Raw genomic sequence first — 13,403 nt, forward strand, 5'->3', positions numbered from 1 at the left:
CTTGTATGAACCACTCTCGATAAATAAAGAATTCCAATGCTCACCTCTCCAGTAGGTATGGCTTGCAGCAGGAACGGTGATCCTACTACATCCTTTCCACCGCACTTAATACTGACGTTGTAAGGTCCGCACTCGTCCGGTACGAAGGTTACGGCGTAGGTGCCGTCCTCGACTTGCTCCATCTTCGGAACAAGCGGTTTTCCGTCGGGACCCTTGATGCTAACGTTGATATCTTCCTTTCCCGGAGCATCATTGGTTCCTTTTTTCGGTGCATCGATCTGGAACTTGGCCGGAAGCGATGCCGGGAGATTTTTCTTAGTTGTCGCATCGCCGTAAACCTTACCCGGAGCGGCAGTGTCGCTCGGAGCCGGAGCAACCGTCATAACAAACGGACTGGCACTAACTTCCTGATCGGCGAATCGGACGTTTGCAGTTAGGACGGAACCTTCCTTGGGCGGGATGTACGATACAGCGTAAACACCGTCACCCTTGTCCTCCACATGAACGCTGATTGGTTTTCCATCGGACGAAGTCAGCTTGACGGCAATTTTTCCCGGTCCTGCTTGTCCGCAGTCGATGTAGAATTCGGCCGGAAGACCGTCGTAAACCTGTCCGTGTTCGATGCCCGGTCCGTAGACCTTCACCTTTTCCGGACGCGTTGATTCGGTGACTATGATCTTGAACGGTGAACCAGGGATGTGTTTTTCCGCGAAACGAATGGTGATGTCATACTCGCCCGGTTCAGTTGGGATATATTCCACATCACAGGACCCGTCTCGATTGTCGGTGCAACTCATTTTAGCTTCCGAAGGACCCTCGATCGCCAGTGACAAACCGCCAGCTCCAGCACCACGCGTTTCAACGGTGAATGTTGCCGGTTGATCGGTAAGAGCCTGTTCCAGTCCTGGACCGAACGCACGGCAGCGTGTTGGATCACATCCAGATTTTACATTCACAACGAACGGTGACCCAGGTACGGGCACATTGTCGTACAATAGTTCGATCGTGTGACGACCAGCTTCGAATGGAGTGTACATGATGCGGAAGATGTCACTGTTATCGCTTGGCACCAGCTTGCTGGGTATTTCGTTTCCCCGAGGATCGAAAATGTTGCACGACAGTTTGCTCTTATCCACATCGTCACCGACCTTGCTCATGTCGACCATGAAGTCGGTCGGGGCGTTCATGATGACACCTGAAAGCATTGGAAACAAACCTTAGTACCGATCAGTTGTCACAACACAATCCGTTAGTAGTAAGGCTCCAAAACAATCGGAGAAAGCCATGCAATAGAAAACGGGGTAAGAACTCTTTTAGTAAAACTATGGAGGGCGGGCAAAGGAAGACACTGACACAGCGAACTCAACAACAAACAAAGACTCTCAGCGCACTCCAACGAAAGCAGGACCGCTTTACCGTGCGGTTGAATTCCCATTCCGGATACTCTAATGCGACTCAGATTAGGCTCCGGGAAGATGATCGCCTGAAAAGGCGAACCCGCGATGTGATCATCGTTGAAGGTTATGTTGATCGTGTAGTCACCGACTTCGGTGGGAAGGTAGGCTACATTGCAAGTTCCGTCTCCGTTGTCCCTACAGTTTATGGCCGCCTCGCAGGGCCCTTCCACGGTAACTCCGAGTCCACCTTGGCCGGCCCCGCGGGTATCTATCATAAACTCCGCCGGACGATTCATAATACCTTTGATCAGACCGGGACCACTTGCTTGAACCTTGCGACAGTCGGAACCCACCAAACACTGCAACCGGAAGGGTTGGGGAGTTATTGGAGTACCACCGAAACTTACGCTAAGTAGATATTCGCCCAGCTGGGTCGGAGTGAAGTTGACTAGAAAACCTTCCGCCGTCGGGATCACATGAGCTTTGATGCGATTCCCGGAAGGACTGGTTATTGTGACGGCTAGATCGGCCTTACCGATACCGTTCGTGATCACCCGGAACTGCTGCAAACTGTTCAACGGAGCCGCTAACGATTTGAAATAACGTTCAGTGACCTGTAAACACATTTGACGTGTGGTGCTATACTTACTTGGTTCCAAGCCATCGACTTTAATTTTGGATACATCGACCGCCGGACTGACGGTAACCTTCGGAGCAATCGGGACCTTCAGTCCACCGTATACCAGATTCGTGGTGTAAGTTCCGGCCAGCGGAGGAATAACTTCGACTGCGTACGTATTGTCATCGTTGTCAATGATGCGCACGGGGATTTTCTGTTTCGTTTCGTCGTGGATTAAATTGACCTCCAACAGACCGTTTCCAGCGTTTCTACGGAAGAAGAACATTAGATTAGTGTTGAAGTGATTGGATTGTGGGGTTAAAGTTACCTGGCGTCAACGTTGAAATGGGTAGCCGCATTTGGTCGATTTCCGCTTTCCAACCAAGGACCGAAAAATTCCACCTTCGATGGGTCCAAAGGAGTTGACACATTCACGCGGAACGGAGAGCCGGGAATCGCCACACCACCGTAGTTTACCTCGACCGTTACCGGATCAGGAGTCGGTGCTGTGTAGACTACCTTCCTGGTGCCGTTCTCGTTTTTCATCAGCTTGTGCTGGACAGTGTTGGCAAAAACATCATTAATCTTCACTTCCAGTGGAGCATCTCCAGCTCTGCTTGCATCTACCGTAAATTCAGTAGGTTTGTTCGTTATAACGCTACCATTCTTTTCAATTCCCGGACCAGAAACCTTCACCAGTTCCGGATGGAAATCATCCAGCTTTGGCAGAATCTGCGCTATGTACGGACTTTTAGGTATATCTTCATTGTCGCACAGGATATGCACGGCGTATTCTCCCGGAGCGGTCGGATGATACTTGACTAGAGCCGAACCGTCCCCGTTATCGTGGCATTCAATCTCTGCCTGAGAGGGTCCAGCTATGCTGAAGCCTAAATTGCCGGTTTCACCATTGGTTTCGACCACGAAACTAGCCGGGTTACCCACCATTCCGGACTTCAGTCCCGGCCCGTAGGCCACTATCGAGGTGTGCTTCTGTGGTCCGACGGTAACTTCGAATGGTGACTTGGGAATTTCCACTCCACCAAATAGTACCAAAATCTTGTAGCGACCCTCCTTCAATGGAATGTATTGAGCTTCGTACGTTGTGCCATCGATCTTGCGGATGTTGAACTCTGGGATCACTCCTCCGGGACCGAATACCTTGACCTCTGGAGTTCCTTCGCCAGCTCCTTCGGTGTAAATTTTGAAACTAACATCGTCATCATTTACGCGTACTCCAACTGGCTGCAGACCACGTCCACTGGCCCGTACCTTTCTGGGATCGCAGGTCGGAGCGACTCGAACTCCGAATGGGCTATTCTTGATTTGCTGCCCGTTGTAGAAAACATTGACGGAGTGTAACCCAATCATGTTGGCAGTATATTCGCAGCGATATTGATGTGCGGCCAGCTGCCGAAGTTTCGCAGCTACCGTAGTCTTGTGGTTAGCAGGATCCAAAATGATAACTTCCGGTACTCCCTTTCCTGCATCCTTGGTTGCGATATCGAAGTAAGTGAGCTTATTAACGGAAACTCCGTCCGGCTGGATACCAGGACCACTGGCGGTAACCTTCGACGGATCACCCGCCTGACTGTCGACCTGAACCTCGTACGGGCTTTTCGGTATGTCACGACCGCAGAATTTAACGTACACTTTGTGTGGGCCCTCGATTTTCGGCACATACGACACCGAGTAGGTTAGATTCTTGTCGTTGTTGAAGCGACAGTCCACCTTCTCCGAGTTCCCGTTCGAGTTGAGGACGGCCACGTCAACCGTGCCTGTGAATTTAGTAGGATGATTATGACTAGTTCTATGGGGGTATCGGTTTGTACTAAATGCAAATTACTAATATCCTTTTTCTTTGTGTTTCGTCTTCGATTCATCAGTACATTAGCTGTTTATGTTGAACTACTTACGCCACCTAAAAGGTTCCACATAAACCGCTAAGTACATGCAACGTTTATGCTTTTTTTTATAAACCCTGCGTGCCGAAAGAACGTTTGCTTTTCGGTTTATGTTAAACCGTTGGGTAATGTTAGCAGTTCAACGTTCCTATGAAAAATTTAAGCTAAATCTGATATGGATAAGAAGTCCATCCGGCGGGTAAAATTCGAAAATTCTCGATCTGGAAAATCCCATATTTTGAAAAACAATCGACTCGGAACTTTTGAGATTTCCGAAAACAATAAAAAATTTGATAGCAAATGTCTTAGAACTAGTTTTATTTCGAAAAAAAAACTATTTTTTTAAAAGCCGACTCTCTGAGACTGAAAAGAGAATTTAGATTTCCGAAATCGAAGTCGAAAAAAATTTTTTTTTGTGGATTGAAACATCAAGATCTAGTGGAATAAAACATCGAAATCGAAAACAATTTTTTTGGAAGAAAAAAACAACTCTTCGAAAAAAATGAGATTGCCGAAATCGAAAACTTGTATGATGCCAAAAATCGTAGAAATGCATGAAACGTCGACATCTAGTATTGTCTCGAAAAAAAAATTCTCTGAAAAAATCGACTCTGGTATTTTGAGATTCCCGAAATAGAATTTTTTAAGCTAAGAAATGCAAATGTTGTAGAATTAAAAAAGATTTGAAAAGAAACGACTCTCTGGGATTACGGAAAATTTGGAGATTTCCGAAATCGTATTTTTTTCTCTAAATGTCGCAGTATTGCATAAAAACATGTTATCTCGAGAAAATTTTTTTTGAAAAAATCGACTTTAGGATTTCGAGATTTCCGTAGTCAAATTTTCTTTAAGCTAAACATATTGTAATTGCCTGAAACGGTGTTAACTCGAAAAAAATTATTTTTTGGAAAATATCCACTGGAATGTCGAAAAATTTAAAGATTTCCGAAATCGAAAACTGTTTTTTTATCTGCCAAATGTTTTAGAATTGAAATTTGAAAATATTCGAAATAAAAAACGACTCTCTGGGACTACCAAAAATTTTGAAGATTTCCGAAATCGAATTTGTTTTAACTAAATATCTTAGAATTGCATAAAACCTCGAGATATGGTGTTATCTCGTGAACAATTTTTTTGAATGACAGATGTCTTAGCATTCCATGAAACGTCTAGATCTGGTGTTCAGTCAAAAACACTTTTTTTAGAATATCGACTAGAATTTCGAAAAGTTTAGAGATCTCCGAAAACGACGGTTTTTCTTAAATGACAAATGTCTTAGAATTGAAATTTGAAAAACTACGAAAAATTGATAGATTTCCGAAATTGATTTTTTGAACTAAATGTCTTAGAAAAGCATGAAACGTCAAGATCTGGTTGTATCTGAACAAAAAATTTTTTTGTTTGAAAAAATCGACTCTAGGACTTTACGTTTTAAGATTTCCGAAATTCGAAGTTCATTTTCGAGATGACGTCAGATCTCGATGCAATTATAAGTCATTTGGCATCAAACGAAAAAAATCTCAACTTTGTTCGAAAACTTAGAGCTTGTTTTATTTCGAAAAAAAAAAAAATTTCTAAAAAAGCCGATTTTCTTAGACTGAAAAGAAAATTGAGATTTCCGAAATTCAACTCGAAAGTTTTTTCTGAAAAAAAATCAACTCTGGGAAAAACTTTAAGATTACCGAAATCGAAAACTTTTCTTGATGCCAAAAGTCGTAGAATCGAAATCTCCAAATTCGATTTTTTTTAAATGTCGAATGAATTAAAAAAAATTTCTGAAAAAAAATCGACTGTGGAACTACGAAAAATTTGGAATCGATTTTTTTCTAAAATAACTACATGTTTTAGAATTGCATGAAACATCAAGATCTGGTTGTACCTGAAAATTTTTTTTTTGGAAAAATATCGACCCTGGGGGGCCTTCACGTTTTAAGATTTCCGAAATTCGTTGTTCATTTTCGAAATGACTTCAGAACTCGATGTTTTATGAAATTCTAAGTCTTTTGGCATCAAACGAAAAAAAAATAGCTTTTGAAAATCTCAATTTTTTTCGAGAACTTAGAGCTTGTTTTATTTCGAAGAAAAAAATTATTTTTGGAAAAGGAGATTTTCTGAGACTGGAAAGAATATTTCCGAAATCGAAGTCGGAATTTTTTTGATGAAATGAAATATCAAGATCTGGTGAAATGAAACGTCGAGATCGAAATCAATTCGTTTGAAAAAAAAATCAACTCTGGAACTTCGAAAAATTTTGAGATTACCGAAATCGAAAACTTTTCTAATGCCAAAAGTTGTAGAATAGCATGAAACGTCGAGATCTAGCATTATCTCGAAAAAAAATCTTTAAAAAAAATCGGTTCGTTAGTACTTTGAGATTTCCGAAATCGAATTTTTCAAGCTTAGAAATGCAATTTTTTCAGTTTAGAAACATCAAAAACCTTTTTTTTATATTGACTAGAATTTCAAAAAAAATTTCTTAAATGACAAATGTCTTAGAATTTAAATTTGAAGAAACGACTCTGGGACTACGAATAATTCGTAGATTTTCGTAATCGATTTTCTTAACGTCAAGATCTGAATTTTTTTTTTTTTAAATCGAGTCTGGAACTTTACGTTTTTAGATTTCCGAGATCCGAAGTTCATTTTCGAGATGACGTCAGATCTCAACGTTTCATGCAATTCTAAATCATTTGGCATGAAACGGAAAAAAATTCGCTTACGAAAATCTCAATTTTTTTTCGAGAACTTAATACTATTTTTTAAAACTCCGATTTTCTGGGACTGAGAGAAAATTAGGATTTACGAAATCGAAGTCGAAATTTTTTTGTTGTGGAAATGAAACATTCGAAATCATTTTTTTAAAAAAAAGATCGAAATCATTTATTTTTTTCAAAAAAAAATTAACTCTGGGATTTCGAAAAACTTTGAGATTAAAGAAATCGAAAACTTTTTCTGATGCCAAAAGTCGTAGAATTGCGTGAAACATCGAGATCTAGTATTATCTTTTTTGAGCTTAGGAACGTCGAGATCTGGTGTTCTCGAGAAAAACATTTTTTTCTTAATATCGACAGGAATGTCGAAAAATTTAGAGATCTCCAAAATCTAAAACTTTTTTAAGTGCCAAATGAGTGAAATAGAAATTATCTGAAAAAATTTGTAGATTTCCGAAATCGATTTTTACTCAAGATTTTAACTCGAAAACATTTTTTGAAAAAAATCGATCGGGATTCGAAATATTCTGAGATTACCGAAAATGATTTTTCTTACTGCCAGATTCTTAGTTTTACATAAAACTCCGGATCTAGTGTTATCTCGAAAAGAAAAGTTGTACAAAGAGATTTCCGAAATCGGTTTTTTAAGCTTAGAAACGTCGAAAATCTGAGGTAATATCGAAAAGCCTTTTTTTTTTTTCAAAATATCGACTGGAATTTCGAAAAATCTACAAATTGCCGAAATCGATTTTTTTTAAATGCCAAATATCTATTGAATTGAAATTTGAAAATATTTGAAAACAAACGAACCTCTGGGAATACGAATATTTGAGACTTTCGAATTCAAATAGTTTTTTTTGTTCAAATATCTTAGAATTTCATGAAACGGCGAGATCTAGTGTTATATCGAAAACCGTTTTTACCTTTTTTTATAAATATAAAAAATAGGTATAGAATTCGTTCAAATTTTAGAAAAATTTTCCGAGGCCCGGAGGGCCGAATGTCATATACCAATCGATTCAGCTCGACGAACTGAGCAAATGTCTGTGTGTGTGTGTGTGTGTGTGTGTGTGTGTGTATGTGTGTGTGTCTGTATGTGTGTTGTCAACTAAGAGGTCGAGATCTCAGAGATGGCTGGACCGATTTTGATCAAACTAGTCACAAATGGAAGGTCTCCTCGTCACCCAGAACGCTATGGAATGGTTTTGGGATCGGATGTTTAATTTTTGAGTTATACGAAGTTTTATGTAAAAATTTTCAAATTTGTTTTTTGTCAGTATCTGTCACAATTGACCTTGAAAACAAAATATATTTTCAGACTTAGATTCCGCACGGCAATACCTATCCAACAAGCCATAGATTGTTAAAATCCGTTCATTTTTAACGGAGATATCGAAATTTTTGTGTAAACGACTTTTTCCCTATTCCAGCAGTAGGAGTTTTGAGCGCTGTATGACAAAGAAATGCTTGGGAGCAACGTGAAACACGATTTTTTATACTGTTACATACAATTGTTTCTAAATACCAAAAAGACTGTGTACAGCATCCTTTTTCATGACATTTAGCTCTCGGACCGATTTTAGCACGGCTCGTTTTTGGCAACATAATCATTCGAATATGACATATATAAACCAAATGATGGCAGATTTTTTTTAATTATATTGTTTTAAACTACTTACAGCAATAAATGCTGGAAGTACATAACATCAATATACCATTCGAATCAGTTCGTCGAGATCAGCAAATGCGTGTGTGACAAATAATTTCACTCAATTTTCTCGGAAAATTTCTTTTCTACAAATTCAGATTCATACGAAAAATCGTATGCTCCCAAACAAAGTTCCTGAATTATGTTCGGTTCCGAGCTCTGGTTCCGGAACTACAGGATGATATGTGAAACGAAATCAAAATTGTGTCATCTCGTAGATGGCTGAACCGATCTAAGATCTAAGATTCAAATGAAATCTAAGAATCATCTAAGATTCAAATGAAAAGTTTCAAGATTCTATAAAACATCTTGCTCTCCAGTCAGATCCAACTTCCGGTTTCGGGGATACAGGGTGATTGGTAAAAAAATGTCCATTCCGCATAAATTAATCAGGTTTATCGTGTTAGCAGATTTGTATAGTCGATAAAAAAAAATTAACTTTTTTCAGTTTTAGTGGTATTCAGTTTTCGATTCAGAAGGCACCTAAAAATTTAATTCGTGCTATGATTTCTCAAAGATGTCTACACTGATTTTCAAACATTTTGAAACAAATGTAAACTAAGGTGAACTAACTCAGGTGAATTTGTCTGACTTCGGCCATACCAATTTTAGAATTCCGGTTCCAGTATCGAATCGTTTCTCAACGCTTAATTGTGTTCTAAAAAAAAAAGCCAAATCGAATTTCAGAAACAAAAGTTCAAATTAAAATAAATCTAATTTTATCCAATTCTGACTTCCGATTCTGGAATTATAGGATGATGATTTTTTTAAATTCAAAGCGATATAGATGATGACAATCCCGAAAAGCTTTAAAGTTTGACTCAAAAATATAGCAATTTATTCGTCATATGGCCATACGAATCGGTTTGGGTTATGATGGTTCCTGAATACCGGCTCTGGAAGTACCTTAAATTATCGTAAACTCTAAAGTGGAAGTTACTTCGACATATCATGGAATGTTTAATCAATTGTTACACTTTTAGATTCAAATTCGATCCGATTTGCAGTTTAGATATTACAGAGTAATGACTGATTAAAATCTCAAATTGCCACTTGAAACGACGGACATTAGAATAATGTCATGAAAACTGAAACACCGAAGAATATTAATGCACAAAATACATGCGGATTGATAAAAAAGGTATCATCTCACTGCTAGGTGGATTAAGCACATTTTTCTTGAAAAAACAACTGGAATGTTGAAATCTCCAATCATTAGAATTGAAGTTTGTTTGTTTTTTTTTTTTGAAAAAAAATCGACTCTGCGGAACTACGAAAAATTTGAAATTGTTTTTTCTGAAACAACTACATGTCTTAGAATTGCATGAAACTTTAAGATCTGGTTGTATCTGAAAAAAAAAATTTTTTTTTTTTGAAAAAATCGACCGGGACTTCATGTTTTAAGATTTCCGTGATCCGAGTTTCATTTTCGAAATAACGTCAGATCTCGACGTTTCATGCTATTCTAAGCCATTTGGCATCAAACGAAAAAAAAATCGCTTACGAAAATCTCAATTTTTCTCGAGAACTTAGAACTTTTTTATTTCGGAAAAAAACTAATTTTTAATAAGCCGATTTTCTGGGACTGAAAAGAAAATTGAGATTTCCGAAATCGAGGTCGAATTTTTTTTAGTGAATATGAAACATCGAAATCAATGTTTTTTTAGAAAAGATCGAAATCAATTATTTTGAGAAAAAAAATCATCTTCGGGACTCCGAAAAACTTTGAGATTACCGAAAAACTGTTTATGATGCCAAAAGTCGTAGAATTGCATGAAACGTCGAGATCTAGTACACTGAAGTCTTTTTTATGCGAATTCACGTACCGCATAAAAAACCGCATAACTCTGAAAATTTGCATAAAAAAACCGCATAACTCTGAAAATTCGCATAAAAAACCGCATAACTCTGAAACTTCGCATAAAAAAAACCACATAACTCTGAAAATTCGCATAAAAAAGTCGCGTAAAAAACCGCATAAAAAAAGACCGCATAAAAAAAGACCTCAGTGTATTATCTTTATTGAACTTAGGAACGTCGAGATCTGCTGTTCTCTTGAGAGAACTTTTTTTTTGAAAATAACGACAGGAATGTCGAAAAATTTAGAGATCTCTGAAATCTAAAAATTTTTTTTAAGTGCCGAATGAGTAAAATAGAAATTATTTGAAATAATTTGTAGATTTCCGAAATCGATTTTTACTGAAGATAAGGTTTTATCTCGAAAACAATTTTTTTTTTCAATCGATCGGAATTGGAAAAATTCTGAGATTTCCGGTAACGATTTTTTTACTTCCAGATGTTTTAGTTTTACATGAAACTCCGGGTCTAGTGTTCTCTTGAACAAAAAATTATATAAGGAGATTTCCGAAATCGATTTTTTAAGCTTAGAAACGTCGAAAAATCTAGAGATTTCCAAAATCGATATTTTTTAAATGCCAAATATCAATTGAGTTGAAATTTGAAAATATTTGAAAACAAACGACCCTCTGGGACTACGAAAAAATTGGAGACTTCCGAATTCAAATTGTTTTTTTTTACTAAATGTCTTAGAATTTCATGAAACGTCGAGATCTGGTATTATCTCGAAAACCATTTTTTCTTGGAAAAAATCGACTCCAAATTCGATATATTTTTTTTTTCAAATGCCGAATGTCTTAGAATTTAAATTTGATTTTTTTTTAAATCGACTCTACGATACTACGAAGAATTTGGAATCATTTTTTTTTCTGAGTTACTAAATGCCTTAGAATTGCTTAAAACGTCGAGATTCGGTGTTATTTAAAAATTTTTTTTTGTGAAAAAAGCGACTCTGGGAAATTTCCGAAATCAGAAGTCCCAGTCGATTAAAAAAAACATTTTCGAGATGACGACAGATTTCGATGTTTCATGCAATTCTAAGTCATTTCGCATCAAACGAAAAAACAATTTTTTTACGAAAATCTCAATTTTTTTTAGTTCCACCGAATCGATTTTTTTTCAATAAGTGTACTGAAATAATCGAAAATTTTAACTCAAATTTTGCAGTGGGACTTTTCTGAGGTGTTTAATCTTTTAAGTTCGATCGCAATACGAAATTAGAGATGATCATTTTTATATTGGCACCGTACTGCTTGTGCACTGATGAATCGAAGATGAACCGTAAAAATAAGATCCGGGATAGTTGAAACAATTTTTTCAACTGGATTTCGGTTACCTTTTCCAGCCGAGAAAGTTTCTACGGTGAAATTCGCAGGAGCTCCAACCACCGGCCCTGTGGGTTCAATTCCCGGTCCATACGCACGAACTCTATCGGTGAATTTGGGAAACAAATTGATAAAAAAAACGATTAGTTAACTTTTCTTCTATCAAGTTTGTCGAGATGTGCGCGAAAGCTCTACAAAAAAACAGTAACGCATGCGAGAAGCGCTATTTACATGAGCTTTCTAACGTGTGAAAAATAAAAATCTAGTCCGGACGGGTAAAAAATAAATGGTAATAGCGACTGGTGATGCCATCTATGAAGGATTAGTCACTAGCATAATGCAACACGTAGAACTACGGTTGTTTGCTAATGATTGATTGATTTATTTGAATTCGAACTTGCGTTTAGGAACGGCTTGAGCTAGAACTAGAAACCAAACGTGAACGTTATGGAAAAAAATGCGACCACATTACAAAAAAAAAATAATAATAATAATAAATTTTGACGTTGTTTTCTCAACCGGTTGACAAGCGAGACACGGTAACTTACCGCGGCGGTGGAATACTGTGCGACGTGCATGAATGAGAGAAAGATAAAATAAAGAGTAAAATATTGTTTTGTCTCTCCTCTAACCCTCGGTTGGCTACATCAGCGAAGAAATTTTGGTTAACGGTCTAACTACAACTAGTTCGAGATGTAGGCAGCTAAATTGGATTTGGGGACGGGAAATCTTATCAAACATTGATTTCGATTCCATCCCAACATCCGAGGCCGCCACACCGATTCTCTACTCACCTGTTCGGATTGGTCTTGGGTCGCAGCGGAGCGCCCTGCTTCAGTTTGGCATTCGGATACTGCGACAGGTACGTCATCATCGATTGCTCGTCGATGTTCGGGTTGACCATTTCCTCCGGACGGATCAACTGCCGTACGTCGAGCCAGTCGTCGGCCAGTCCCATGGCTTCGGAGGCATTCTGGACGGCATCCTTCGGATCCCACATGGGCCAATCGGGACACAAGCCCGGGGCTACACCGTCCACCAGAGCACCGATGGCCTTACCGCTGGTCCAATCGTTCGTAAAATTGTTGATCGGCAAATCCGGAACCAATCGCTGGATCCAGTTCATCAGCCGTTGTTTCGGGGTGGCGTTGTTTCCGTTCTGTTGATTCTCGTGATCATCACCCTCCCACATCGGCAGCGAGATCGAGTAGTGCAGAATCAACGTCCAGATCAGACCCATGATCAGCTTCAGCTTGCAGTCAACGATGTCCGAGGAATCTACAATTGCAAAGTCGAACGACGATTAGATCATTGCCAATTGTTGAAATTACTTAATGAAATTTGAATTCATTGAAGACGCGTCATTGTGTGTGAGGACATTCAATATTCGAGCGCGAATAGCGTCCCCAGCGCGCAAATCACACTTATTGATAGCGATGACGAAAGGCCGGTCGAGTGGATGTTTTGAGAGTGTCTCATTCTGATGTTGTTGTTTCATTTTACGAGATCTTCCCGGACAGCTTATGACTGCACATTGAAAGGGAGTTTTTTTCTGCTCATAAATTCTACAATTGTCCTGTTTAAATGATTACTCGATGGTCATGAGATCCAAAAACCGAGTTGATTAGGTCCCGCAATGTCGTTATTTGTCTTTCGATTAGTTCGAAGGTGATAGATAATAGAACTAATTGAATTAATCTTTATTTGAAATCCCAAATATTGTTGGTGGATGATCTCAATCAAAGTCTGTTTGCGTAATCAGTTCACTACAAATGTTACATTAATCTGATTGAACCAGATCGATTGAAGAGGGGTTTTTCATAGAAGATAAACTAGTTGGGCTATTTAGAAATAAAACTGGTTAGAAACCAGTTAGCGAATA

General features: G+C 38.5%; 1 protein-coding gene across 13 annotated transcripts in view; it reads right to left on the bottom strand.

The window, feature by feature from the left end:
- LOC131436975 (filamin-A) overlaps positions 1-13,403 on the bottom strand; it is a 165,953-nt gene that overhangs the window by 92,760 nt on the left and 59,790 nt on the right. For 10 of the 13 annotated variants that reach the window (XM_058606051.1, XM_058606058.1, XM_058606018.1 and 7 more), the window contains 7 exons: positions 12,316-12,799; positions 12,070-12,084; positions 11,533-11,624; positions 2,345-3,794; positions 2,047-2,285; positions 1,417-1,983; positions 45-1,195 (listed from right to left, as the gene is read on the bottom strand). In XM_058606051.1, coding sequence (XP_058462034.1) covers positions 45-1,195; positions 1,417-1,983; positions 2,047-2,285; positions 2,345-3,794; positions 11,533-11,624; positions 12,070-12,084; positions 12,316-12,799 — 3,998 coding nt within the window. The remainder of the gene's footprint in view (positions 1-44; positions 1,196-1,416; positions 1,984-2,046; positions 2,286-2,344; positions 3,795-11,532; positions 11,625-12,069; positions 12,085-12,315; positions 12,800-13,403) is intronic. The other 3 variants (XM_058606010.1, XM_058606081.1, XM_058606088.1) reach the window with 3 other exon arrangements.

This window comes from Malaya genurostris, chromosome 1, assembly GCF_030247185.1.
Source record: "Malaya genurostris strain Urasoe2022 chromosome 1, Malgen_1.1, whole genome shotgun sequence".
In the NCBI taxonomy this organism is placed as follows: Eukaryota; Metazoa; Arthropoda; class Insecta; order Diptera; family Culicidae; genus Malaya; species Malaya genurostris.